General features: G+C 46.3%; 8 protein-coding genes across 8 annotated transcripts; 3 read left to right on the forward strand and 5 right to left on the reverse strand.

The window, feature by feature from the left end:
- Window positions 1-417: 417 nt before the first annotated feature.
- Window positions 418-1,396, forward strand: C8Q71DRAFT_721942 (uncharacterized protein; the record flags this gene model as incomplete). The annotated part of the gene is made up of 5 exons (XM_047921491.1): window positions 418-583; window positions 658-885; window positions 1,042-1,109; window positions 1,171-1,214; window positions 1,318-1,396. 5 exons carry the CDS (start codon window positions 418-420, stop codon window positions 1,394-1,396), a joined length of 585 nt encoding a protein of 194 aa, XP_047781880.1.
- Window positions 1,397-1,698: 302 nt separating this feature from the next.
- On the reverse strand, window positions 1,699-2,819 carry C8Q71DRAFT_795352 (uncharacterized protein; the record flags this gene model as incomplete). The annotated part of the gene is made up of 5 exons (XM_047925602.1): window positions 1,699-1,993; window positions 2,035-2,417; window positions 2,454-2,510; window positions 2,550-2,568; window positions 2,662-2,819. The coding sequence occupies 5 exons, from the start codon at window positions 2,817-2,819 to the stop codon at window positions 1,699-1,701; spliced, it is 912 nt and encodes a 303-aa protein (XP_047781881.1).
- A 51-nt stretch (window positions 2,820-2,870) lies between these two features.
- Window positions 2,871-3,107, reverse strand: C8Q71DRAFT_674885 (uncharacterized protein; the record flags this gene model as incomplete). Its single annotated transcript, XM_047919700.1, has 1 exon — window positions 2,871-3,107. A coding segment is annotated over one exon (237 nt), but the record flags the coding sequence as incomplete, so codon positions are not given.
- An 815-nt stretch (window positions 3,108-3,922) lies between these two features.
- C8Q71DRAFT_795353 (uncharacterized protein) lies at window positions 3,923-5,151 on the reverse strand (the record flags this gene model as incomplete). Its single annotated transcript, XM_047925603.1, has 5 exons — window positions 3,923-4,081; window positions 4,301-4,444; window positions 4,467-4,520; window positions 4,590-4,689; window positions 4,865-5,151. 5 exons carry the CDS (start codon window positions 5,149-5,151, stop codon window positions 3,923-3,925), a joined length of 744 nt encoding a protein of 247 aa, XP_047781883.1.
- A 2,344-nt stretch (window positions 5,152-7,495) lies between these two features.
- On the reverse strand, window positions 7,496-7,926 carry C8Q71DRAFT_855513 (uncharacterized protein; the record flags this gene model as incomplete). Its single annotated transcript, XM_047927183.1, has 3 exons — window positions 7,496-7,601; window positions 7,651-7,724; window positions 7,801-7,926. 3 exons carry the CDS (start codon window positions 7,924-7,926, stop codon window positions 7,496-7,498), a joined length of 306 nt encoding a protein of 101 aa, XP_047781884.1.
- Window positions 7,927-10,390: 2,464 nt separating this feature from the next.
- On the forward strand, window positions 10,391-12,618 carry C8Q71DRAFT_721944 (uncharacterized protein; the record flags this gene model as incomplete). Its single annotated transcript, XM_047921492.1, has 12 exons — window positions 10,391-10,698; window positions 10,755-10,829; window positions 10,864-10,989; window positions 11,148-11,344; window positions 11,392-11,418; window positions 11,476-11,583; window positions 11,663-11,722; window positions 11,763-11,795; window positions 11,852-11,926; window positions 11,975-12,071; window positions 12,366-12,451; window positions 12,569-12,618. 12 exons carry the CDS (start codon window positions 10,391-10,393, stop codon window positions 12,616-12,618), a joined length of 1,242 nt encoding a protein of 413 aa, XP_047781885.1.
- A 3,812-nt stretch (window positions 12,619-16,430) lies between these two features.
- Window positions 16,431-18,658, reverse strand: C8Q71DRAFT_721945 (uncharacterized protein; the record flags this gene model as incomplete). The annotated part of the gene is made up of 13 exons (XM_047921493.1): window positions 16,431-16,480; window positions 16,598-16,683; window positions 16,978-17,041; window positions 17,123-17,197; window positions 17,254-17,316; window positions 17,360-17,386; window positions 17,466-17,573; window positions 17,631-17,657; window positions 17,705-17,836; window positions 17,887-17,901; window positions 18,116-18,177; window positions 18,220-18,294; window positions 18,351-18,658. The coding sequence occupies 13 exons, from the start codon at window positions 18,656-18,658 to the stop codon at window positions 16,431-16,433; spliced, it is 1,092 nt and encodes a 363-aa protein (XP_047781886.1).
- A 3,390-nt stretch (window positions 18,659-22,048) lies between these two features.
- On the forward strand, window positions 22,049-25,887 carry C8Q71DRAFT_721946 (uncharacterized protein; the record flags this gene model as incomplete). Its single annotated transcript, XM_047921494.1, has 6 exons — window positions 22,049-22,726; window positions 22,817-23,541; window positions 23,736-23,948; window positions 24,162-24,201; window positions 24,697-24,717; window positions 24,850-25,887. 6 exons carry the CDS (start codon window positions 22,049-22,051, stop codon window positions 25,885-25,887), a joined length of 2,715 nt encoding a protein of 904 aa, XP_047781887.1.
- Between the last annotated feature and the right edge of the window lie 75 nt (window positions 25,888-25,962).

Below are 25,962 nucleotides of genomic sequence, written 5' to 3' on the forward strand. Positions count from 1 at the left end.
TTGCCAACATGGGTAGATCACATTAGTGCCCATTGCTCAGGCCACGAAAACATGACATGGACGGCCGGCTCACTTCTGCACTATATTGTGCATACAATGTGCAGATTCCTGTACTACTGTCATATCGCATGATTACTTATATAAGATTAGGTCCATAATTGTACTATCCAAGGCCGGAGTCTAGGCTGTTTTCAAAATCACTACACTGGGACCCACAAGAAAGCGCAAGTGAATCTGAAGAATCAGATTCAAGGTCCGAATCAAGCGGAATTGATGAATGGGTGTAAGATTCGCAGAAGTTTCCCTTCAATGCTAATCAAAATTCACTCACACACTGTCACACATGACACATCACATATACCTGGGGATTCAGGTCAACACCCACCATCCCACCCCAATACCTCACACGCTACCACAATGAGCTCAGAATCGTCCACTGTGTCTTATGTTCCCACCCCGTACGTTCCTCCTAGCCACTGGCCTCACATCACTGGAATCTTCCATAACCACAACCACACAATCCTTAACCCTGACTTCTTCTCTGAGGTCCCTATCAAGTACCTTGTGCTTGCGCGGCTTGGACGTGCGACATGCGTCTGTATCCCCACACCTCAGTCCTCATTCTTGACATCGTGCACATCAAATTTGCCTCATCAGTCCTCCGGCCGTATGGATGGGTCGTCATGGACATTTATGGTCCAGTCCACCTCACGCGGCTGATACACTCTGCACGGTGCAATGTGCTGGCCTTCCAAGGCTGGTGCCTCGACCTCACCTATCAGGCGGACACCAACAACCGTGCCAACTTCAACCCCTGTATCATATATACCTTCCCCGCTCCTGCTTCATGGAGCCAGTTGTTCCACAACCTGCGTGTACCTGGATGTACGTCTGGGAATCAGTCATCAGTTGCTTCAAGTCCATGAGCTGGTATGTTCTTATCATTTCTCCACCCCTCATGGCAACAAGGACATTGCATTCTAAACATGGGGGTGGATGCCCAACTTGCAAAGATCATTGCTAATGGAAAACATGTACCAGCATTTGCAGTCATGATGAAGATACTGTCTTTGACTCAGAGGTTGAGATGGGCAGCATGGGGGAGAGTGGTGAGATGGGTATCTGACGACCAAATTGCTTTATTTGTATAATTCATGGACTACATAATAGACAATGACTGCAGTTTGGATGATCTTATTTGAGGGAACAAATAAGTGAGTAATATACTTCAGTAATATGAACAATGCTACTGCACTTTTGAGAGATGTTCCATCATGTCCTGACATATAATGCTACTGTCATATTCCTATTTCCCAGTGTATGCAACACACCTGTTGCTGTTGCTTTTAATTGTCCCTCATTTGTACATTCTTACCCGTCTCTCTTCCATCATTGAACCATATTTTACCATCTGTTGAGATAATGCGGCAGGTGAAATGAGATCCTCCAAAATAAATTACTCCCACCAGACGGTAATCCACTTGGCCTTGTAAAGTGGGCAATGTGAGCTGCTTACTGAGGTTTGTATTGTCTGCTTGGTATACATTGAAGGCAATGAAAATGGGTGCTCGCAGAACTGTACATTCATGGATCATAGTTGCATTGCAGACTCTGCATCTGTCAGGCAACCTATGTTTCAAGGCTGCCTTAATCCATTGGGCCATAGTCCGGGTCTCTGATGGACGGCCACGTGCTATTCTAGAATTCCATAGTGTTGCATCCAGTGCCCAGAGCTTGGTGCTCAATATCAGCCATTTTCAATGTATTGTTGTCATCCAGCCAACCACTTGTATGGGCAATGTGTTCAACTTGCTGCATCTGAGCAATTCTCCCTAATGCTCTTTTTCCTAGAACACCCCAGTCTGGGTCATAGTAGATGGCACCATCATCTTCAGTAAGGCTGTTCTGCACAATGTCTGCATAGTCATCTGCATCTGTATCATGCTGATCTTGTTCATCATCATCATATCCAAAGCTGTTGCCCTCAGTCTCCCTCTGCTTAGAGAATCATCTCTGGAGTCATTGCATTCATACTGTATATGGAAGAAATTCATGATATCCATCTGACAGGAAGTGAACTGGTGTGCAGCAAATGCATCATCCCAAGATTGCTCAGATTGCTTCAAGTCTGTACCTGTCCTCCATGGCTTGAACAACATAAGCATAACAAGACAATACTCTTCCCTGTTTCCTTTGTCTTTCCTTGGAAGACTGCCACCTACAAAGTTAGGGACCCTTGCAAAATGCTCAGGCTGCCTGACTGCCATGTGTGTCTGTTCAGCAGCATACTTCTTTTCAGCCACTTCTGCCTGAAGTGCAGTATCCTTGGTAAGCAACATTTCATCGTCACTATCAGTCTCATATTGTGTGGTGGGTCCACCACCACGCCGTCTGGGCAAAGGCTTGATGTCCCAGACCTGTTCAGCTTTCACATTTTGTGTCAACTGGGTGACCTTTTCATTGACAGCTCTGAGCTTTTGTGTTGCTTGTGTTTTTGCACAACCCGTGGTCTGTTTTTCAGCCAGTCAGATACAGTCATATAGGCTAACATGGTCATATTTTGTAGGCCTGTGGATGTAATCCATCTGCTGGGATATGCCAACACAACTGTCCTTGCTCTTTCCAATGACCACCTTGACAGGGTTCTGGTCAAGATTATACAATATGTCTTCCTCAGTCCAGGCTTTCATCACTTCATACTTGTAGCTGCGCCAGTAAAACAGTTTGAATATGTGGCTAATATAATGATCAGGATGGTTGAGTAGATACATACACATAGGTGCTCCAGTTTCTGCACTTGCAGACAGTGCATTGACCATTTTTGTAATAAGCTTACGGGCCCGGATTTTCCTGTCTGTGCCATCCTCCGTGAGGAGTTCCGTGTTGCGTGTAAACACAGTCTTTACTGCAGAGAACATTGTGTGGGTCTTCAGTGGTGTTTTGGTGATGTAGTCTGTGACATAGGCTGTGATAGCTTTGATGGCAGTCCCTGAGAGCAGACTGGTCACATCACTATTGCATCGCAAGATATATGTCAGTGCTGGGGCAAAGCTATTTAGCCGGGCTTCTCCCTGTTTCATCAGCAATGCTCCACTGTTAGGGTCAAGTCTATAGAGTGAGATGACCTGGACTGACCTCTGATGACCGATATAATACCTCAGAGCCAAGCCGTGCCACATTGCCAGTGGTTGTCACAATAGATTCCACACGCTGCCAACGCAGAGTACAATCTGGCAGAGTGATCTGTGGGAGACTCTGTCCAGTGGTTGTCTGGTCCCAAGTGAGTGGAGGCGGTCGTGTACACATGTTCCACGGCATTGCTGGTAGGGTCAGCTTCCCTCTATCAATGGGCTTCTCCTTCGCCACGCCAAGTATATGTGCATCGACTTGGTGCAGATCTAGGTGCGCCAAGACATCCTTACCCACGCAGACCCACTGCTGCATTTGTCGGTCTTGCCAAAAGCCACCTGTCATGATGTGACGGCAGCGCGCCTGGTGTGCGAAGGCGATGGCGATGTCACGACTGGGCACCTGACAATTGCTGTGAATTGAGCATAGATGGAAGACATGGTTGAAGGACTCATAGCGTTTAGTGGAGAAGAGGAGGGCAGGCCCAAAACATTCGATGTGGTCAGGTAGGTGCAGAAGGATGTGGAATTTGTGTTTGAGAGTGACCAAACTCGGACTGAGTTTTGCGGCAAAGTCATTGACGTCACGCACAGCCGCACGTAGATCCGCCTGCACATCAGAGTTCGGGAGCACTCATGAATGACTCGCAATTAGTTATGTTTTGGGAACTCACAACAAAGGTCTTCATGTCGTGGATCTTCGTCTCCCAAATCAGGACAGTTAGCTGTCCAATCGCCTGCCATACTTGCTGAATGGCCTCCTCCACGAGGCCGCACACAGCAAAAGCCATGGCCTACGAGATGGTCTTGAAGTGCTTGCCAATAAGACTTCCACGATAACGACACATGTAGCCAGCCATTATATTGGGAATGCAGAGTCCGGCTCGCTCAAGCGAACTGAGTTTGGCATGGAACGCTGCAAATTTACCTGTTTTCTCCAATATCCAGATGGTCTAGGCCCAGAAGTACTTCATGATGCCCAAAAGGTGGGTATGTAATGGCTCGACAGGCATGTCTCGGTGGACATCCACGCCTGTCAACGAGCTCAATTCATCAGCTGCTGCAAGCAGAGAGATCATAGCATAACATACCAGGCATCTCCAAACCAAAAGCAGATTGATTATTGGCACATCATTCTTCTCCAACAGTTCAGCATAGAGTTTCTGATTCACCTCAGCAGGTGACAATGCCATTCGCTGCATCGGCATCGTCTTGCGCATGGCTTTGTCGGCCGCCAAGAACTTATTAATTATGGGTACAGCCAATGAATCCTTGACGCCGTCATCCGTCCTGGCGTCTTTCACCCTTTTTAGATGCTGCAGCATTTGTTGATAGGACAAGCTGCTTGATTACGGCACCATGTGTCTCTTTGACCGTCCGAGGTCTCCCAGTCTGGGAAGGCATGACACCAGTTCAGTCAGAACGGAGAGCATGACATGCATCCACAATCAAATCACTGACCAATAGCAATGATGCAAACCCTTCATCAGATTCTTTCGGCACCTTGGTGCCGCCAACATGACAGCAGCGACAGAAATAATTTGCACTGAGTCCGATAGGACTGCAAAGCTCTGCCTGCATCGGGTTGTCACCGAGAAGGAATATAATTCACGGGCGAACCATGACATGGCTACAATTGACTGAGTCCCAAACCTTCGCCGGTGTATATCCACCCATTTTTCTATGGAATAACGCACAATTACAGATGTGCTGACCCCAGACATTCGCACACTTACCGCAGTTCGTCAGAAATTCCTTGCATCATCTCCATTGGTGATGCATTTGGGGAAGTTGCGACAAGTTTGATGTTCTTCTCCTTCTCGATGCTTGCACGTGGGAGCCCACCATTCAACAGATAACAAGAGTAATGAATGTTCCATTGCTTGGACGTATTGCCGGACATGTCATCGATGGACAGCACAAGCGGAGGGCATTCCCACTCTAAACCGTCGGCTGTCTTTCGATCTGGATTGAGCAGCTGGGAGGCCCATTGCTGTGAATCAGCTGCATGGCCAATGAGCATTTCCCAACAAGAACACAATGTACGGGCATATGACAGGGATTGACCTGAACGCTCAAGCTATGCAATGATCTCCGGTGCATTGTTCCGAAATGACGTGCAATGTAGACATACACCCATATGGGGATATGGGAAGTAATTAGTATGTGAGTGCTCTCCGCCGCTCCCCATGGGATGATCCTCCGTGCCCAGCGCATCTGGCCACAGCGGTGCATCCTCATTGAACTGCGCTGGCGGCTGATAGTACCAGTTGTTGCTATCCTCGCCCCCACATCATACCAGTCAGTGACTGTTGCCTGACGACCACTTGCACTGTGAGCTGCTGGTGGAACTTGAAGAACAGCTGCCTCCACTCATTCACAATGCCCGGCCTGCTTCTCGTGTGCACGGAGGTTTGCTATTTTCATCCACCTGTCAGACGAAGCGGACCAGGGGCAAAACCGACATCGCCCCAGCTTTCCGTGCAGTTCAAAATCTGTGTAAGCACGAGATGTGAGTCTCCGGGATATGACCCCTGACATGGGACATGCACCCTGTTGTCATTGAAGGCCGGACATGCTTGCAAATTGAGGGGACACAGAAGAGCTATACTGGGTTATAAGCAGCTGGAGAGAGCGGTCAGTGGACCATGGACAGTGAAGGTGAAAAAGAGGTGCACGCTGAAGTCACAGCACTGAGGCTGACCCACCAATCACCCTCAGCGGGCCTTGATTGATGTGGAGAAAGCCCCTGACCACGGTTGCCTGAGACAAAGTCATCACATTGGGTATAAACACAGCAAATACAAGCCTTTTGAACTAGCTACCGAGCTGTCATTAGTTCAACTGATTCAATCTGACTACTTTGAACTAACAGAATAGGTCATCAATTGCCCGATAACCTTGCTTTGTCTCTGTGCTTCCCGAACCTGACGCCGGATAGAATAGGTCGTCAATTGCCCCATAACCTTGCTTCCTCTCTGTGCTGCCTGAGCTTGATGCCGAATACCTATAGGTGGACGTGAGCAAACACACTCATTGGGTTGCGCCGGAAAGACCAAACCTTGGACTCGTATAAACCGCCGGAGCAGCTGTAATCCTCCTCTGCTTCATGTCACCATGAAGCGCGGACAAGGAAGGCTCTGCCTTCCTCTTCATAGCGCCATGATTGGCCCCGGCACGCACATTCTGACCTGTAGCTGATGTCAGAGTTTGAACCCTTTGTAGATGCTGTGAACTCACTTGTGCTGTTGTTCTCGTCTGTCATGATTGTGGATGTCTGGGCCATGACAGCATGTTTGAGGAATGCCATGTCCTCACCACTGATGGTCGTTTGTGGGATACAGTGCGATAACTGCATCATCACCTCGAGCAACCGTTCTTCCCTCATCTCACTTTGTCGCACTTGCTCTTCAAGGGCGCTAGCCTGGGACAGACAACAACTGCCCGGGCTTGTATCTGGACTCCCTGCGACCCTCTTGCTGGGATTCAAAATCTTGCGGTGCAACAGGCGTGAGATGACCTCGAACTGTTGCTTGATTGTCTCTTTGCTTTCTCGAAGTTGATCTTCAAGTATGTCGATGGCTGTACAACATGTACAGCATTGGCCGGCTGCAGCAGTCTCATGAGCCGTGCAACTGCAGGTTGGGCGTGGGAGCTGCATCGGCCCTAGAAACAGTTTACAAGATGAGATATAGGACATGGTATGACTGATGAACATACCAGATGCCTGACCAAGCAAATTGTTGGACAGCGTATCCTCAGCCTGATGAAGACCGTCGAGGAATTGCAAGTCCATGGTCTGAGAATCCAGGGCACCACCGTGTTCAAACAGACTATGATATCATGCACGGTTTCACCTTTTCTTGCGCAACCTGGGCGGCCGACCTCACAGATCGAGGCTTGGTGGGACTTGGGCTCCACCATTGCAATGGTTCAAAATCCTCATCTTCCGACATCTGCGCAAAGTGGAACCGAGGTCTGCATTTGCCTGCGGACCAATAAATATAACAAGGTCGTACTGACTTTCTTACTGTTAGAACAGCGGAGCTGTCGTGGTCCTTGTACTGACTTCGCCAGCCACAAGTGTGGACTTGCACGCAAGACAACAGGCCTGCATTGATTCACGAGTCTCCATGAGCGATAGCCTCACATGATCGTGAACAAGGGATGAAGGGTTGATATGGCATCGTCGAGGGGTCGGTTCGATGGGGACACGGGTCGTGCGTGAGAGGCACCGGAAGCGGCGCCTGAGCGGGGTCTTCTGAGGGTCGTGGGCAACAAAAGGAGTAAACATGATATTGATCTGATCTGAGGGTCTATCCTATGCTCAAAAGGGTATTGCGGTGATGTCTCCAGCTACCAGTACCTCACAGACCTTTAGCGTCCTCCGGTGGTGTAGGGATGTGCACCCACTTGCCTGGCAGCTCAGTGATGACCCAGGCAGTGATCCCATATGGATATGCCAAAGAGAAGCTACAGAAAGATCAGTACAAACCAATGGACAGTACTATTCACTACTCACTACACCCATTTGTCCTCCTTGTACTCCAATTGTCCAGGAAACCCATCAGGTAGCTTAGGAAAATCCAGCGCGGGCTACAAGTCCCAAACATCGGAAAAAAACAGTTATTTAGCCCAAACAATGGTGAAATAGGGATGAAATCTTACTTACCATGACTTCAAACATGTATTTGGGAGTGGATGGCAGATAGGGAGGGTTGCAGAGGCTAAGCAGGGCCAGCAGATCATGGTTGAGGAGAGAAAAGCACAAGTGGGTGTGCAGCCATTGATGACCCATGAGGCACCTGCATGCAGTGCAGAGTTGCATCTGCCTAATTTCCAGGTGGATGCAACTCAACACAGCACAAACACTGTGCTGGCCAGCCAAACTCAGCAGGGTGTGGCGACATTTCGGGCTCCATGCGTGTGCCAATGCTTGCACATGGGCAGAGCCCAAAATTGTGGCTCAGGGCCCTTGAGAAATCCTTGCTGCTCAAGCACCCAGAATCACCCCATCCGCATCGAACGACATGGCATGAACATCCTGCAGTGAGGTGGGAGGGAATAGAAGGGGACAAGGGCACAAACGGAGAGTAAACAAGGCCAAAAATGTCCCTGCACTTGCCCTGAAACAGGGCTGCAAGACCTGGCTGGCAGCCAGGCCTTGCAACCCAGCAACTATTGACAGACAGGTATACTGGCACGGCAACTGCATGCTTTTGTGTGAATAAAGTATCGGCGGATTCTCCTGATTCAGGAGAGTTGGACAGATTCGTGCGATTTCGTGAGGTGCCGCCGACGCAGCAAACCCGTGAAGATAAATCCATGCAAACACATCCCAAACCATGTACTAATTCCTGCCAGCCTTCTGCACACCTTCCCATCTGCTCATTGCTGTGCCCATACTCAGTATTCACAATGTGCTTATCAGCTGTGTTTGCATGTGGGGCGCTGGCCCTACATGCTTGTAGTGAGTGAGTGTGTGCGGTGCATTGCCGTGCACCTGCTGTTCCACTCAGGCTCGCCTGCCCCCTCATTTGTTGTAAGTGGGTCCCTACCGCATGAGACAATGTGGAACTCCAGGTGCTCGGCTGCCTTGCACGCTTGCTCTGTGAGGTCTGCAATAGGCATAGCTTTGTTGCCCTGGGGAGCAACACATCCAGTGGGGTGTACACAAGGATGACTCGGAGGAAGGCAGCTGAGGTCTGCGTCAGTCTTGTGTTGAAGTTGAAGTTGCGTCTGCTGTCATTGTTGCTGCCAGTAGCATTGCAGTAGTTGGGATATTGCCTGTTGTTCATTCATGAACATACTATCGGCATTATAACAAGTTGTCCTGTCTACGTACAAGCAGGGTTCTGTATGGGTGCCATAGTGGGCGGATTGAACCAATACAGATACTGGGGCCCAGCTGTCTCATGTGTGGGTTGGGCTGTTGACATGGTGGTGGCGGTGGTATGGTCAGTGATGGGCATGGGGGCAGACATGGTGGCAGGAATTGCAATGTCAGGGGATAATCAGTGTTGCAGTGTTATGGGTGTAATGGAAGTGCAACTTTGATGATAGATGTAGATGTCTGTCTAGGAAAATTGCCCTTGTTAAGCACTCTTGTCTAGCACTCAGTGGTGTTTGCTCTGACATCTCATCCTTGTCTGACTGATACCTGAGGCTTTTGTTCATTGTGTGATGTCTGCATTGATACTCCTTCTTTATTAATACCCTGAGCCAAACGGTTTGGGCTCAGGACACCACTAAACTTCATATCAGAATGGACTCTTAGGGGTAGGGGTACAGGTAGGTTCTGCCACACCCATGGTTTGACCAGTGCTTGGCCCTACAGTTGCAGAGTATTCTCATGCAGCTGTCATGTAGACTGTAAGCCATTGTGTTTTTTGTTGTGTCTTCAGCATATGTGGCACTGTGTACTATGTGAATGAAGGGCCATCAGCCTATAGTTATCCAATTGGAGTATTATTTGTTACTAGTTCACTCTATAGACAAGCCTACAAAGAGCCAATGTTAGCTAGAGTGGCCAATAAGCCAGCTAGTCACATGATTGCTGTCCCCAGTTTCCATATTGAGTGCCACCGGAGTGCGTTTCATGGGTCCTCACCCCAGGACAGAGCAGCCAGCCACAGCATTTATTTGTATGTGTTGGTGCAAGTTGCGTAATATGGGAGTTTCAAATTTTGACTCCCACTGATGGGACAATAGTATCAGTTACTTATCTCCCATTATCTGGGCTTAAAAAGTCACGTGTACTCCTTCCATATCAGGCACCACTGTAAGGTGTTTCATCCCCTCCAGTCATAAGAATGATTCCTTTGTACCTCAGAGATCATAACCTGGCTGGAGGTAGTGCTTGACTGCAGAATGGCTGGCCCTGAGCTGCCGCGGAGCTACCACTGACTGATCAATCCCTGCTTTCAAATATGCCGGTACATTTTGCATGCTATAGATCCAGTGCATTGTTGTACAATGTATAGTGTATACTATGAGACTAGTAATGAAATAAGCTTTTGAGCCATTCTCTGGCTATGCAGAAAGCCAACCCACAAGACAATGACAGCCTATTAGTGGGTAGATTCCTAATGAGGCAATCCTCCTGCAGAGACTTGTGCTTACAGCCCTACATGGCCTACACTACAGGCCCTATGTAGTGAGAGCACTATTATCTAGATCTATGTAAATGGTACCCTACCTAGCACCCTACAGGCCCTATGTAGTACGACATAGTTACATGGCACTTTCCAGTTGATGAAGACATGGTCAACTCCCAGGCCAAGTGTTTTGAGTGCATGCCAGCAGAGGCCTATGAAGGGATGACTGATGATGAAATCCTGGAGACCTTCGACCAGCAGCTGAAGACAATGGAGGAAAAGTGGACACAGCTGATGGTGGAAGCAAATGAAGAGATGATTGAAGAAGAAATCCTGCAGAACCTTGACCAGCGGCTGATGGCAATGGAGGAGATGTGGACACAGCTCACTGCAGATGCAGAGGATGAAGTAACGAACAAGGAAACCCTGCAGACCCTTGATGAGTGCTTGGCAGCAATGGAGGAGCACTTGATGTGAATGATAGCACGAGCACAAGCTCATAACTAGATATTCTGGGTTAATCTCACAGTATCTTGGATACCTACATCTGGAAACTGTGCCACTCTGACAGGGACTTAGAGCTTGATGAGGTGGACTGTCTACAGTGTGTGTTACATAATACAGCCACATCTGTACAGTAGAACAGCCACAAAGTCAAAATCAACAAACAAGCGAAAGCAAATGAGAGCAAGGGTTCAAATCCCAGAAGTGTCAAATATTCTAGAAAATGTTAAACTGGAAGAAAAGACATCGAAGAAAATACGGTATGCACCGTATAGTAGTGGCGTCCATGTAAAATAAAGGGGAACACACCAGGACACATGTTACAATGTGGACAGGGCAATGGAGCTCAGAATAATCTGCAGAAATGCGGAATAAATTTGAGCGCAACATTTTGCTGCTTTTCTGACTGTTCTTGCAGGATCCCAGCAACCCAGTATGTCTTTTCCTGTTCCTTGTGTCTGTCTGCTCACATATGCATTACAGAGAAAGCTCTGGCACTATCCAAGGGCGAGAAGCCCAAGTCTAAGCCCAAGTCCAAGCTGGCCAAGGGCAAGAAGCATGCTCGTGCAGAGGTGGAGGATGATACAGATTCTGATGAGAGACCTGCCCAACGGGGTAAGTGTTTGTCTGTCATGATTTAGGCTTCATCTCATATTTTTCAGCATGTTTGGGCTTAGTGAATGGAGATGGTACAATTAGTTTTGTGGTTTTTTTGGTTTAGGATTTTACTGACTTTTGCCTTACAGCCCATAGAGTCATAGGCCTTCTGTGTTGTGCTACACGTGTTATGGCTGTGGATGGACCTGCTGTGGATCAGCCTAGCAGTTCTGCTCAGCCATCTCAGTGCAGGGGAGGTGTGACTTTGCAGCCATGCAGTCCCAGTAAGAAGTCTGTTGTAAAGTAGCACCTCCTCTTTATTCATTTTCCCTCTAGACCCTACAGTGTATGACACAGAGGATGGTCAATCCCTGTTGTCTGTACCTCTGGATGCATGTATATATAGTTCCTCCAAAATTGTCTGCATGCACAGAAGATGAGTCTGAGCTGTCTGAGCCAGAAGATGAAGGTGTGCTTTCTTGCATTCTCAGCATGAAGTCCTGACTGACCTTTTCATTGCATAAGATGACAAGGATGAGACACAGGAAGCTCCTGTCTTGTCTCCTGCAGCTCAGCCATCTGGGAGTGTGAGCATAAAATGTGAGTTGCTCTTTTCCCCCCATTTGCTAAGGCTCATGTTTCACTTAGCATATGTGGTTGCTCTTTTGCTGTTCACTGCAGCAAAGTTCCAGGCTGCAAACCTGATGCTGCACAATGTTGCCAGTGTCCTGCAGTCTGAGGATTTGTATTAGAATAAATATTTGAATTGACAGAGTTCTTTGTCTGGCTTCTGCATGCCTTAATCCCATATCTGTCACTTGCTGGGGAGCGGGCCATGTCTGGCAATACGATCCCTTCAGTTTGAAATCTCAGAGCAAGCAGGCAACATGTCTAGTAGTGTCACATCTGTAATACTACCTCCTCAGCTCCAGACATTCAGTCTTACATATCTCCCACTCTGGATTCTGACTTGTGCATGCCTTGATAACCCCACTATTCTTCTTCATGACCTTCACAATGATTGAACTTACATATCCAGGCTTCCCTATAGACATGGTACCATCTACGTACCAACAACTATTGAGCTCGTCATCCACTGTAAAATTTACATGGGTCCACAGAATTGTGAGTTCAAATGCCTTGCCTATGGCTAGAACATTGCTTTGGTAACCATATCTCATGCCTCACTGCATATATGATCTCTAACCTCTGTTTTGAATACTGTTCAATTTTGGTCCTCAGTCCAGTTTATGATCTGTGCCTGTGATGGCTGTTGGGTGCATGGTAGCTGACATGTATGATCCAAAATGAATGGCATGATTGTAATGAGTTCACAATTGAGTCAGTCATATATCTAGCAGCAATGCAAGTAATCACTCCATTTCAGCAGATGCTACTGCCAATTGGTGTCATGAACAATTATTGATGGTGTCACATTATAACATCACATCTTAGAGGGTGCATAGGCATGTCAACATGGTGTCAGAACATTTAAGTTGTATATGATTGCCTCTTGGGCTCATATGGTTTCATTGTTGTAGTGCATTTGTCATGTGCAACCCTGACATATCTAGAGCACAGGGAGGTTGACTTAAGACGTATTTATCATTCACTGATTGCTACAGTACAATCACTGTATACTCAGCAAATTAATGGCTTACATATATTGATCAAACAGATGTCATAAGAGAACTGCCTCACTCACACTTGATTGAATCCAAAAAACCTCGAAATATTCATGCTAGTAGTCCTCATACTATAGACTCTATAATGGGTATCAGTTTGCTGTAGTGCCCATTACTCATGTCACAATATGCAAAATAACAAATGCACAAGTTGTCATGGTTTTCTTTACTTCGTGCACAGGATTCAAATAAACAACACAGCATATTCACATTTTTAGACCCACTGGATAGTGAAGTTCTATTATTGCTAGACTGCTGAATAAAAATGCAAAACTGGGAGATTGGATCCAGGGCAACTTTCATCAGACATACAGTTCATAAGGTTCCTTAGATAATATCTATGCAGGATAGCAATGACACTCCCTTAGCATACTGCTACTTTTGGTCAAAACTGCCCTTTTGAGTGTTACTGCTCTTCCATGGCCTTGATAAAATCAACAATACCCCAAAAGTCCACAATGGTATGTGTCATATCATAGATGTGATCTTGGGTATCACTTTACCATGTAGCTCACTAATGAGGGCCCCATTTGCACATCAAGCACAGAGAATTCCGACTAAATTTGGTTTCTCTCCCACTTATCTGATTCATATAACCATATATCATACTCACAGACATTCCATCAAAGTATCTGGCTACTATATGGGGCAGAAGGATTTCCCTGTGAGTTGGTGGTTTGCTATTTGATCTGAGCTCAATAATCATTACAAAATTAGGGCTTGACAATCTTTGTGGTGTTGCTTCACAACAGTGATAGCTTCTGTGCAAGTCATATGACTGCATTTGTGTTTGCAGCCCAATCCAATATTCAAGATGGCTACTACAGTGCTGCTCATGTGATTTCTGATAAAATATTGATTGAAATAACTGACAATGGCTATATAGTGCTGTACCAATATTGACAAGTTGAAACTTGTCAACAACTTCATGCTGCCCACATTGTTTCTTGTGGCAACACCTCTCTGTAGCATCCAATGAAAACCATTGAGTGTTCACTGACTTCACTACAGGGATTCCAGCAGCTATCTGTGTTGTATCAGGCAAAATGAAGCATACTTACATGTTGGATCAAAAATTCAGTACTGATACAAGAGCTATTGTATGCTCGGTAAATGGTGGTTATTACCAATCAATTACCGAGTTATAATGGTTTTGTATCGGCATAGAAAGGAATGGCTGTGCGACAATTACCGAGCCATTCCCGAAGCTGTGTTGAATGGCTGTGCTATCCTTAGGCTGTACACCAAAAATGCGGACTCTTGCATGCCTCGGTAATGCCTCGGGAATCACAGTCCTGAAACAGTGGCTGTACTGTGGCTGTACTAGAATGACTCGGTAACATAGCTTGCCTTGTTGGAAACAACGAAGTGTAAGGCTATGATCCTATTGTTCTCCTAGAATGGCCTCTGAAGCGGTGTAAATGAGTCAAGGACATGTACTATACACTTCTATGACACTCCTTGATTTTCATAAAAGGCCATTCCCAAGCACGGTCAAGGACATCTATCTTCAATTCACCATCTACTCTTCACCGAAACACACCCTGTGTGCCACTCAAAGTCTTACTTTGCCCCGAGTGCTAAGTTAGCCATACTAGCCACTCAACCACTCTCGTCAAGTTATTACCGACATGCTCTAAGACCTGCGACAGTGAAACCTTACTTAGTACAGTCCTTGCGCTACTAGTAAGGTTTAAGTAACCCATTGACTGACTTCACAAGTTGGGTTCAGTAAGAGAAGGTGCTTAGTCATCATCTACTTCTGTAAACTTGTTACCAACCTCAATAGATCTCTGTATCAACTACTTCCATACTAGCACGTCCCAGTGGCATTACTATAATTAAAGTGGTTAGCCTAACCAGCAACTCACTTGACACTAAAGCAAGCCTTATAGCCATTAGCTGGTTGAGGATTAATTGCCTTAGTGAGCTCCTCTTGAAGCACGGCCTCGCGCTACTACATTAGGGTTTTGTAACTTGCCATGGTCACTGTGCAGTCAAAGCTAGCTATTCAGACTTCCATTCAACTTCTGTTGTGTGACTTCAAAACCAAAAAAGCCCATTCCTTCGGAATCAACCTCTGGATACTAATCCTCTGTATTCAGACTTCATCCTCTATTCTAAAAAGCTCTAAACCTCGGCAATAATCCCCATTCATTGCCAACTCAAATCCATTCTTAGCTTACTCTTCCCAGTTGAAGAGCAGTACTGCATACTTGTATAGCAGCACTGACTAAAGTCCCACCCTCTTTTGTATTCATTGTGGATCTGGTATCCTCATTACAGCTCAACTTTGTGCCGTCTTGGTAATTGCATTGCCGAAGATTGCCGAGCATTTTACCGTTTGTTACCGCTTTGTATAGGCAATACAAATCTCTATTACCGAGGTTACTATTCCTATTCACTCGGCAATAAATTTGGTAACTAGCTGTCTATAAACAAAAACAGAACCATAACACCCGTTGTGCGGACAGTGGGCTTACAGTGGCTATATCTGTTGAATGTTTTTGATGTGTATTCTGTCTGTTTATCTTTCCTGTCAAAAATTCAAAGGTCATCATTGTATGCTTTCATTGTACTAATACCAAGATATTTGGACACTGACATTTCAATGCTTTGAAGCACTTAACAATGCATATACTATCTGGACTATTAGTGTGACTGTTTCCCAATTTCTGTTGTGTTCCTGCTCATTCCAGTTGTGATATGATCCTTCAGTACTGATATAATTGCTGTTGTATGCTTGGTTAATGATGATAATACTAATAAATTACTAAGTTATAATGGTAGACTCTATTTTGGTAACCATGTCAAGCATTATCAGAGTTTTCACAATATATTACCACTTTGAATAGCTCAAAGAGATCTATTTCACTGAGATTCAAATCCCTATCGACAGGGTGATTAACTCTGTGATCAGATGTCTAAAATTGAAGCAGAGATATGACAGATGGGAACTCAAACAGGGCAGAGAATGTAAGAAAATATGTTCATTGACATCATCACTCACACTTGGCAGTTCTCTTATGACATCTGTTTGATCATCAATGGTTGATTGTAACATACATATATGAAAGCCATCAATTTGCTGATTGTACTGTAGCAATCAGTGACTGATAAACACATCATAAGGCAACCTCCCTGTGCTCTAGATATGTCAGGCACACACCTAAATAATGAAACCATATGCCTGAGCCCAAGGGGCATTCATATGCAACTTAACTGTTCTGACACCACGTTGGCATGCCTATGCACCCTCTAAAATGTGATTTTACATGTGACACCATCATAACTGTTCATGACGCCAATCAGCAATAGCATCTGCTGAAATGGAGTGATTACTTGCATTGCTGCTAGATATATGACTGACTCAATTGTGAACTCATTACAATCATGCCATTCATTTTGGATCATACATGTCAGCTACCATGCACCCAACAGCCATCACAGGCACAGATCATAAACTGGACTGAGGACCAAAATTGAACAGTATTCAAAACAGAGGTTAGAGATCATATATGCAGTGAGGCATGAGATATGGTTACCAAAGCAATGTTCTAGCCATAGGCAAGGCATTTGAACTCACAATTCTGTGGACCCATGTAAATTTTACAGTGGATGACGAGCTCAATAGTTGTTGGTACGTAGATGGTACCATGTCTATAGGGAAGCCTGGATATGTAAGTTCAATCATTGTGAAGGTCATGAAGAAGAATAGTGGGGTTATCAAGGCATGCACAAGTCAGAATCCAGAGTGGGAGATATGTAAGACTGAATGTCTGGAGCTGAGGAGGTAGTATTACAGATGTGACACTACTAGACATGTTGCCTGCTTGCTCTGAGATTTCAAACTGAAGGGATCGTATTGCCAGACATGGCCCGCTCCCCAGCAAGTGACAGATATGGGATTAAGGCATGCAGAAGCCAGACAAAGAACTCTGTCAATTCAAATATTTATTCTAATACAAATCCTCAGACTGCAGGACACTGGCAACATTGTGCAGCATCAGGTTTGCAGCCTGGAACTTTGCTGCAGTGAACAGCAAAAGAGCAACCACATATGCTAAGTGAAACATGAGCCTTAGCAAATGGGGGGAAAAGAGCAACTCACATTTTATGCTCACACTCCCAGATGGCTGAGCTGCAGGAGACAAGACAGGAGCTTCCTGTGTCTCATCCTTGTCATCTTATGCAATGAAAAGGTCAGTCAGGACTTCATGCTGAGAATGCAAGAAAGCACACCTTCATCTTCTGGCTCAGACAGCTCAGACTCATCTTCTGTGCATGCAGACAATTTTGGAGGAACTATATATACATGCATCCAGAGGTACAGACAACAGGGATTGACCATCCTCTGTGTCATACACTGTAGGGTCTAGAGGGAAAATGAATAAAGAGGAGGTGCTACTTTACAACAGACTTCTTACTGGGACTGCATGGCTGCAAAGTCACACCTCCCCTGCACTGAGATGGCTGAGCAGAACTGCTAGGCTGATCCACAGCAGGTCCATCCACAGCCATAACACGTGTAGCACAACACAGAAGGCCTATGACTCTATGGGCTGTAAGGCAAAAGTCAGTAAAATCCTAAACCAAAAAAACCACAAAACTAATTGTACCATCTCCATTCACTAAGCCCAAACATGCTGAAAAATATGAGATGAAGCCTAAATCATGACAGACAAACACTTACCCCGTTGGGCAGGTCTCTCATCAGAATCTGTATCATCCTCCACCTCTGCACGAGCATGCTTCTTGCCCTTGGCCAGCTTGGACTTGGGCTTAGACTTGGGCTTCTCGCCCTTGGATAGTGCCAGAGCTTTCTCTGTAATGCATATGTGAGCAGACAGACACAAGGAACAGGAAAAGACATACTGGGTTGCTGGGATCCTGCAAGAACAGTCAGAAAAGCAGCAAAATGTTGCGCTCAAATTTATTCCGCATTTCTGCAGATTATTCTGAGCTCCATTGCCCTGTCCACATTGTAACATGTGTCCTGGTGTGTTCCCCTTTATTTTACATGGACGCCACTACTATACGGTGCATACCGTATTTTCTTCGATGTCTTTTCTTCCAGTTTAACATTTTCTAGAATATTTGACACTTCTGGGATTTGAACCCTTGCTCTCATTTGCTTTCGCTTGTTTGTTGATTTTGACTTTGTGGCTGTTCTACTGTACAGATGTGGCTGTATTATGTAACACACACTGTAGACAGTCCACCTCATCAAGCTCTAAGTCCCTGTCAGAGTGGCACAGTTTCCAGATGTAGGTATCCAAGATACTGTGAGATTAACCCAGAATATCTAGTTATGAGCTTGTGCTCGTGCTATCATTCACATCAAGTGCTCCTCCATTGCTGCCAAGCACTCATCAAGGGTCTGCAGGGTTTCCTTGTTCGTTACTTCATCCTCTGCATCTGCAGTGAGCTGTGTCCACATCTCCTCCATTGCCATCAGCCGCTGGTCAAGGTTCTGCAGGATTTCTTCTTCAATCATCTCTTCATTTGCTTCCACCATCAGCTGTGTCCACTTTTCCTCCATTGTCTTCAGCTGCTGGTCGAAGGTCTCCAGGATTTCATCATCAGTCATCCCTTCATAGGCCTCTGCTGGCATGCACTCAAAACACTTGGCCTGGGAGTTGACCATGTCTTCATCAACTGGAAAGTGCCATGTAACTATGTCGTACTACATAGGGCCTGTAGGGTGCTAGGTAGGGTACCATTTACATAGATCTAGATAATAGTGCTCTCACTACATAGGGCCTGTAGTGTAGGCCATGTAGGGCTGTAAGCACAAGTCTCTGCAGGAGGATTGCCTCATTAGGAATCTACCCACTAATAGGCTGTCATTGTCTTGTGGGTTGGCTTTCTGCATAGCCAGAGAATGGCTCAAAAGCTTATTTCATTACTAGTCTCATAGTATACACTATACATTGTACAACAATGCACTGGATCTATAGCATGCAAAATGTACCGGCATATTTGAAAGCAGGGATTGATCAGTCAGTGGTAGCTCCGCGGCAGCTCAGGGCCAGCCATTCTGCAGTCAAGCACTACCTCCAGCCAGGTTATGATCTCTGAGGTACAAAGGAATCATTCTTATGACTGGAGGGGATGAAACACCTTACAGTGGTGCCTGATATGGAAGGAGTACACGTGACTTTTTAAGCCCAGATAATGGGAGATAAGTAACTGATACTATTGTCCCATCAGTGGGAGTCAAAATTTGAAACTCCCATATTACGCAACTTGCACCAACACATACAAATAAATGCTGTGGCTGGCTGCTCTGTCCTGGGGTGAGGACCCATGAAACGCACTCCGGTGGCACTCAATATGGAAACTGGGGACAGCAATCATGTGACTAGCTGGCTTATTGGCCACTCTAGCTAACATTGGCTCTTTGTAGGCTTGTCTATAGAGTGAACTAGTAACAAATAATACTCCAATTGGATAACTATAGGCTGATGGCCCTTCATTCACATAGTACACAGTGCCACATATGCTGAAGACACAACAAAAAACACAATGGCTTACAGTCTACATGACAGCTGCATGAGAATACTCTGCAACTGTAGGGCCAAGCACTGGTCAAACCATGGGTGTGGCAGAACCTACCTGTACCCCTACCCCTAAGAGTCCATTCTGATATGAAGTTTAGTGGTGTCCTGAGCCCAAACCGTTTGGCTCAGGGTATTAATAAAGAAGGAGTATCAATGCAGACATCACACAATGAACAAAAGCCTCAGGTATCAGTCAGACAAGGATGAGATGTCAGAGCAAACACCACTGAGTGCTAGACAAGAGTGCTTAACAAGGGCAATTTTCCTAGACAGACATCTACATCTATCATCAAAGTTGCACTTCCATTACACCCATAACACTGCAACACTGATTATCCCCTGACATTGCAATTCCTGCCACCATGTCTGCCCCCATGCCCATCACTGACCATACCACCGCCACCACCATGTCAACAGCCCAACCCACACATGAGACAGCTGGGCCCCAGTATCTGTATTGGTTCAATCCGCCCACTATGGCACCCATACAGAACCCTGCTTGTACGTAGACAGGACAACTTGTTATAATGCCGATAGTATGTTCATGAATGAACAACAGGCAATATCCCAACTACTGCAATGCTACTGGCAGCAACAATGACAGCAGACGCAACTTCAACTTCAACACAAGACTGACGCAGACCTCAGCTGCCTTCCTCCGAGTCATCCTTGTGTACACCCCACTGGATGTGTTGCTCCCCAGGGCAACAAAGCTATGCCTATTGCAGACCTCACAGAGCAAGCGTGCAAGGCAGCCGAGCACCTGGAGTTCCACATTGTCTCATGCGGTAGGGAACACTTTGATGTCAATATATTTCCTTAAGCTCTCTGCCATCTTTGAGTTCCAGTCTGTCATATTTCTGCTTCAATTTTAGATAGCTGATTACAGAGTTAATCACTCTGTCAATAGGGACATGAATCTCAGTGACAAAGATCTCTTTGAGCTATTCAAAGTGGTAAGAGGGTGTGAAACCCCTGATAATTCTTGACATGGTTACCAAAATGGAGTCTACCATTATAACTTAGTAATTGATTAGTATAATCATCACTTACCAAGCATACAACAGTGATTATATCAGTATTGAAGGGTTTTATTGCAACTGGAATGAGCAGGAACACAGTAGAAATTGGGAAATAGTCACACTAATAGTCCAGATAGTATAAGCATTGTTAAGTGCTTCAAAGTGTTGAAATATCAGTGTCCAAGTATCTTTGTAACAGTACAATGAAATACAATGATGACAAGTGATTTTTTGACAGGAAAAATCAACAGACATAGAATACACATTACAAACATTCAACAGATGTAGCCACTTGCTAATAAAAAAACAATGTGGTTTCCTTCCATGAGCTCCAAGGCCATCTGCCTCAGGAATGTGTCTTTGTGACTTCCCCTACTGAGCCAGTGATCTCATTGAATCTCTACCCATTCATTTCTTTTTGATTTTGAGTGATGGGATGCACATTGGCATCAAGTACACAATGCTGAGTGACGCTTTATGTTGACACCTTTTGATATAGGCATAGGTTGGATAGAATAGGAATGTGCAGATGAATTCTGGTGGTAGTACCTATATAGTATTGATCCAACATGCAAGTGCACTCAGCAGGTATCTTGCCTGGTATATCACAGATAGATGGAAGGATCTATGTAGCAAAGTCAGCAAACAATCAAATGTTTTCATTGGATGCCACTTAGGTGTATTGCCACAATGAATGCCACAACTTGTGTGGGCTGCATGAAGTTTTTCAGTCATGTCAATATGGGTACAGCACTATAGAATAGACAGACAGTCACCTATCATCAGTGATTCCAATCAATCTACAAAACATCACATGAGCAGCACTGTTGTAGTCATCCTGAATATTGAATTGGCTGCAAACACAAATGAAGTCACATGACTTGCACAGAAGCTGTCACTGTTGTGAAGCAACCACCACAACAATTGTCAAGTATGCCTTAATTTTACAATGATTATTGAGCTCAGGTCAACTAGCAAACCACCAACTCAACACAGGGAAATCCTTCTGCTCCATATAGTAGCTGGATGCTTTGATGGAATGTCCATGAGCATGTTATATCATTATATGAATCAGATAAGTGGGAGAGAAACCAAATTTAGTTAGGTTTTCTGTGCTTGGTGTGCAAATGAGGGCCCCTCAGCAGTGAACTACACGGTAAAGTGATACCCAAGGTCACATCTATCATATGACACATACCATTGTAGATTTTGGGGGGTATTTTTTGATTTTACCAAGGCCTAGTCTCATACCAGCCTCTCACGTCCACCCTAAAAGGGAACCCGGCCGTGAGAGTCTGGACAAGAACAAGTGCCCTAGGGGGACCTTTGCGTCTCGCGTCCTGCCACCGGGCGCTTCATACGTTCGCACGTCGCGTCTCCTGCCTGCGCGGCCGTGCTTGAGCGTATTCATTGTCTCTCGCCGTATTCCTGTCACTAGCACCACAATATAACATGCCATTGTCTTACCCGACTCATTTTGCACGTAATGCTGGCCTTCAAACCCTCCCCGACTACTCAGACGAGCCTGAAGCCATGAGTTTGGTTGCACCGAGTTCTTCACCACCATTTGGAGTCCTCGATATCAAAGAGTTGCCCCCGGGGCTGTTTGGGATGCTACCGGACTTCTCGGATGATGATGAAGAAGATCTCAATTATATTCCAAGCCATAATCTCCCCACACAACGCCGCTCCGAGGAGGAGAAAGTCTTTGCAGTCCTGAAGTTCATGTGGGAGAATCTATCTCGCTTCTCGCTCATTTCATTCCTTGTGGCGCTGTTGTCCTCGAGTTCTGGAGGGATAAAGAACTACGTGAACACATGGAAGGGGAATGGTGGGATCCCAGAACTGCTAGACCTGCTTTGGGCGATGTCTGGGGTGCGAGATGAAGACATTTGCGACTGGATCACGGAGAGGGCAGCCAAGATTTGTGCATGCAAGGCTGGCTGGCTCACAGACAGAGCATCAGATGGACCGCACCGAGCGTATGCTGAAGGGCTGCACATACCAGCGACGACAGTGTCTGTTGCATGGTTGAAATCATTCCGTCTTGCGGACCTAACAGCCGTGTACGTGAAGACTATGCCCCGGAGCCGAGAGATCATGAAGGCCATTATAAATAAGGACACTACAGTGCGTGATGAGAGAAGCCGTAATCCAGACAATGTAGGTGTCTTCTATGCCATATAAAGTTTGTCATATGCTGACAGGCCTTGCCTGTAGGGGTGCACGTTGGCGATGTTGATGTTGCTCAATCTGCGCAGCCAGAAGACCAACATACACCAGGTCATCAACAGCATGATCCTGTGGGATAACCATGCCCCAAAGTGCTTCATTCAGCTGCTGAACCGGCTCGGTGTTGCAGCATCATATGACCACCTCTGTACATCCATCCTCGCACTCTCCGCAAACTCGCTTTGCATCACACGCAAGATTGCAAACAACCCACTCAATATGGTCATGTTGCCGTACGACAACTTCAATTGGGTTTCCGGAGTCTGGGAGACCTCGGTCCTTCATGGCGCTCTGCAGCATGACCAGGTGTCTGCAATGCTCATTAACCTCACGATCCCCGATGGCAGCCCAACTGCACGTCAGCTCACAAGTGTGGAGCGCTTTGACGCTTCTCATGGAGCTCATCACCAATTGCTGGCACAGAAGGCCTTGCAGGACATCATCCCGAGTGCAGCAGACCATCGCACACTTCGTGATGCAGCAGTCAGCCATGTCATGACAATTCTCGCAGACAAAGTGGAAAGCTTTGCAGAATTTCATACGCTTGTTCCAACATTTGTTGACCTGAACGCTATCCCTGTGCGCAAAACTGATCGCCACTACTTGCCAACGTTCGACCAAGAGCAAGGGCTGACACATGGGAACATGGCCGTTCTGAAACATTACTTCCTTGACGTACTGGAGATCCCCAAAGCCACCTTCAAGAACACCATGTTCTTTGTTCCCGGAGATCGTCTCACTACCATCAGGAAAACCCTGATTTACTGAAACAGTCTTCAGCTAACATATTTGCACGCCGGCCAGCATTTGTGACCATCAGTGATCTTCTCACTACACCAGTGACTGGCTCTGACTATCAATGGCCAACTGAAGTAACGCAAAGTGCCAGTTGCATACACTAATGTAGACTCTATATCAACTCGGTCAAGTCATTCAACAGCAAGGCAAAGACTCCTGCGGCGTCCAAGACTGCAGCTGGATCATCGAAGGATGCAGCGAACGCAGAGAGTGGACCGTCACGTCCGTCGCGATCGAAGTCCGGCGCGAAGAAGGCCCAGGAGAGTTCGGGGGAGCAAACTTCCAGCAGCGAGCGTGAGGTCGATGAACTTGGCAATGAGTGGTAAGTCAGTCAGTGTCCAGTGGTTTCTTTGTATCTCACTGCGAGAGGTACATCACCAAGATGTCGTAGTTGTCCTGTCGCATCAAGGCCGTGAACATCATCAACTTTGTCTGTTTCGCGTGGCAGGAGCAGTAGAATCGGTCCATTTCCAAGGCGAGTGTTTCTATGCCCATACCACCTCTATCTACACTTACTCATATGACAATCCTGCAGCTACTATATCTATCATCCTCTGTACTACTACACATCAGACGTGCGTGCCTGCTACGTATCCCACTCTCCCTCTACTACTATTTGCCTGTCTCAGCCGTGGTCGTCATCCCGGCGCCGTCTGACCTCGAGTCTATGCCTATCTGTTGATCGTGCTATACCAGTAGTTATGTGTCTGTATATGTTGTACAACAACCCGCACTGCTAATATTTATGATGTGATCTGGTACATGTGCATAAGTGGACATCAGCAGACTTAATTCTGTACATAACTGTACTTCAGCACGCCCACTGAAGTACATATTGTAGGTGAAATAAGGGCAACTAAAGACCAAAATGACAACACAATTAAGACTGAATAAGACACAAGATGTCTTTATTGCGTACATTAGTGCTCTTATGCATAATATCAAAGACACAATAAGACGGGGACTTGTCTTAAGTGCCATGTTTTGGTCTTATGTAACATTTTATGTCTTTTGTGTCCTATACGTTCCTAAGATGTCTTGTAGATGACCTCTGATGAGACCTTATGTAGGCACGGTTTTTCCTGATGACGGTGCATGATCGTGCCGTGCAGGACCAATGAGGTGTTGATCGCTCCGACTTCCGGGCTGACCACCTCTCAAGTCTTGCAATGACAAGCGGGCTCATGCACGTCTGTCTCAATTTCATCTAAGCATGTGGCAAGAATCTCTGGGGCAGATCAAACAGGGATGCTATAAGCCTACAGACACTCCGCGACTTGCTTCCAAACCGAGGCGAAGTCAATATTCACAAGTTCAACTTCTATGCATGGCTGCGTTTCCTCGACTGTGTCCTACAGGCATTCGTGATTTCCGCTGCAGTTTCCACCCTCAGACTCAAGGATTCGAAGGAGCTCAGCTCACAGAAGCTCAACGGAGACAGGTTCCATGGCCTATGTGAGGCAGTTGTCATCATGTTGTCACCCAATCGTCTCGAGGCCGATGGACTCAAGACAGTCCATGGGAACACAATCGCAGGGCACGCTGTGTTAACAATGTTTGACCTCATGACTTTGCGCGAGATGTGCCATGCTATCAAGCATGGACATCCTACCCGTATCCTACGGATCCTCAGGTTCTGGACACCGATGTACTATGCAGGGCGCAGCTATAACTATGCCCACGAATGCATGGAGCTGCTACACAACCTCCTACATGATTGGCCAGATGATACCGCCAAAGTACTCCTCGCTGGAATGCTCGTCAATACCACAGGCAAGCCTGATGGCTTCCTCGAGGCCGATCTCGACGTCAAACATCTCAACTTACGGATCAAGAGCCATGCTCATGGCACAAACACAACCCCCGAGATGCTCTGCAAAGTCACTCCATCACTTGGCCATGTACGCGACTTGACAGATCGCATATACCAAGAGACTGGTGTCCGCAATGTAAATGAGCATCACGCGAAGGTCCAACAACACACTGATGTACAGCTTCTTGTGAATCACCTCTCGGCGTCACATGCACTTTCATTCCCTCTCAACCGCATCTCTGAACATGCCGTAACCAATCTCTTCCAGTCCGGCCTTCATCAGCTTGCAGGACCGCACGGTGGCCATGCAAAGCACCTCCTGAGGCATCATCTTTGCCTCTGCACACAACATGGAGACCAGAAAAGTGGAGATACTCACGCTCCAGGTGTATCCGCAGAGATCCTGGACATCAAAGATGAGCTAGTCAATGCTGAGGATGAATTATGACCGTGCATATGGACAGTCCGAGTAGCGGGCACGACGAGCTTGCAGAAATGATATGGCAGGGAGAATTGGGGCTGA

This window comes from Rhodofomes roseus (assembly GCF_022264815.1).
Source record: "Rhodofomes roseus strain CIRM-BRFM 1785 chromosome Unknown C8Q71scaffold_5, whole genome shotgun sequence".
Taxonomy (NCBI): domain Eukaryota; kingdom Fungi; phylum Basidiomycota; class Agaricomycetes; order Polyporales; family Fomitopsidaceae; genus Rhodofomes; species Rhodofomes roseus.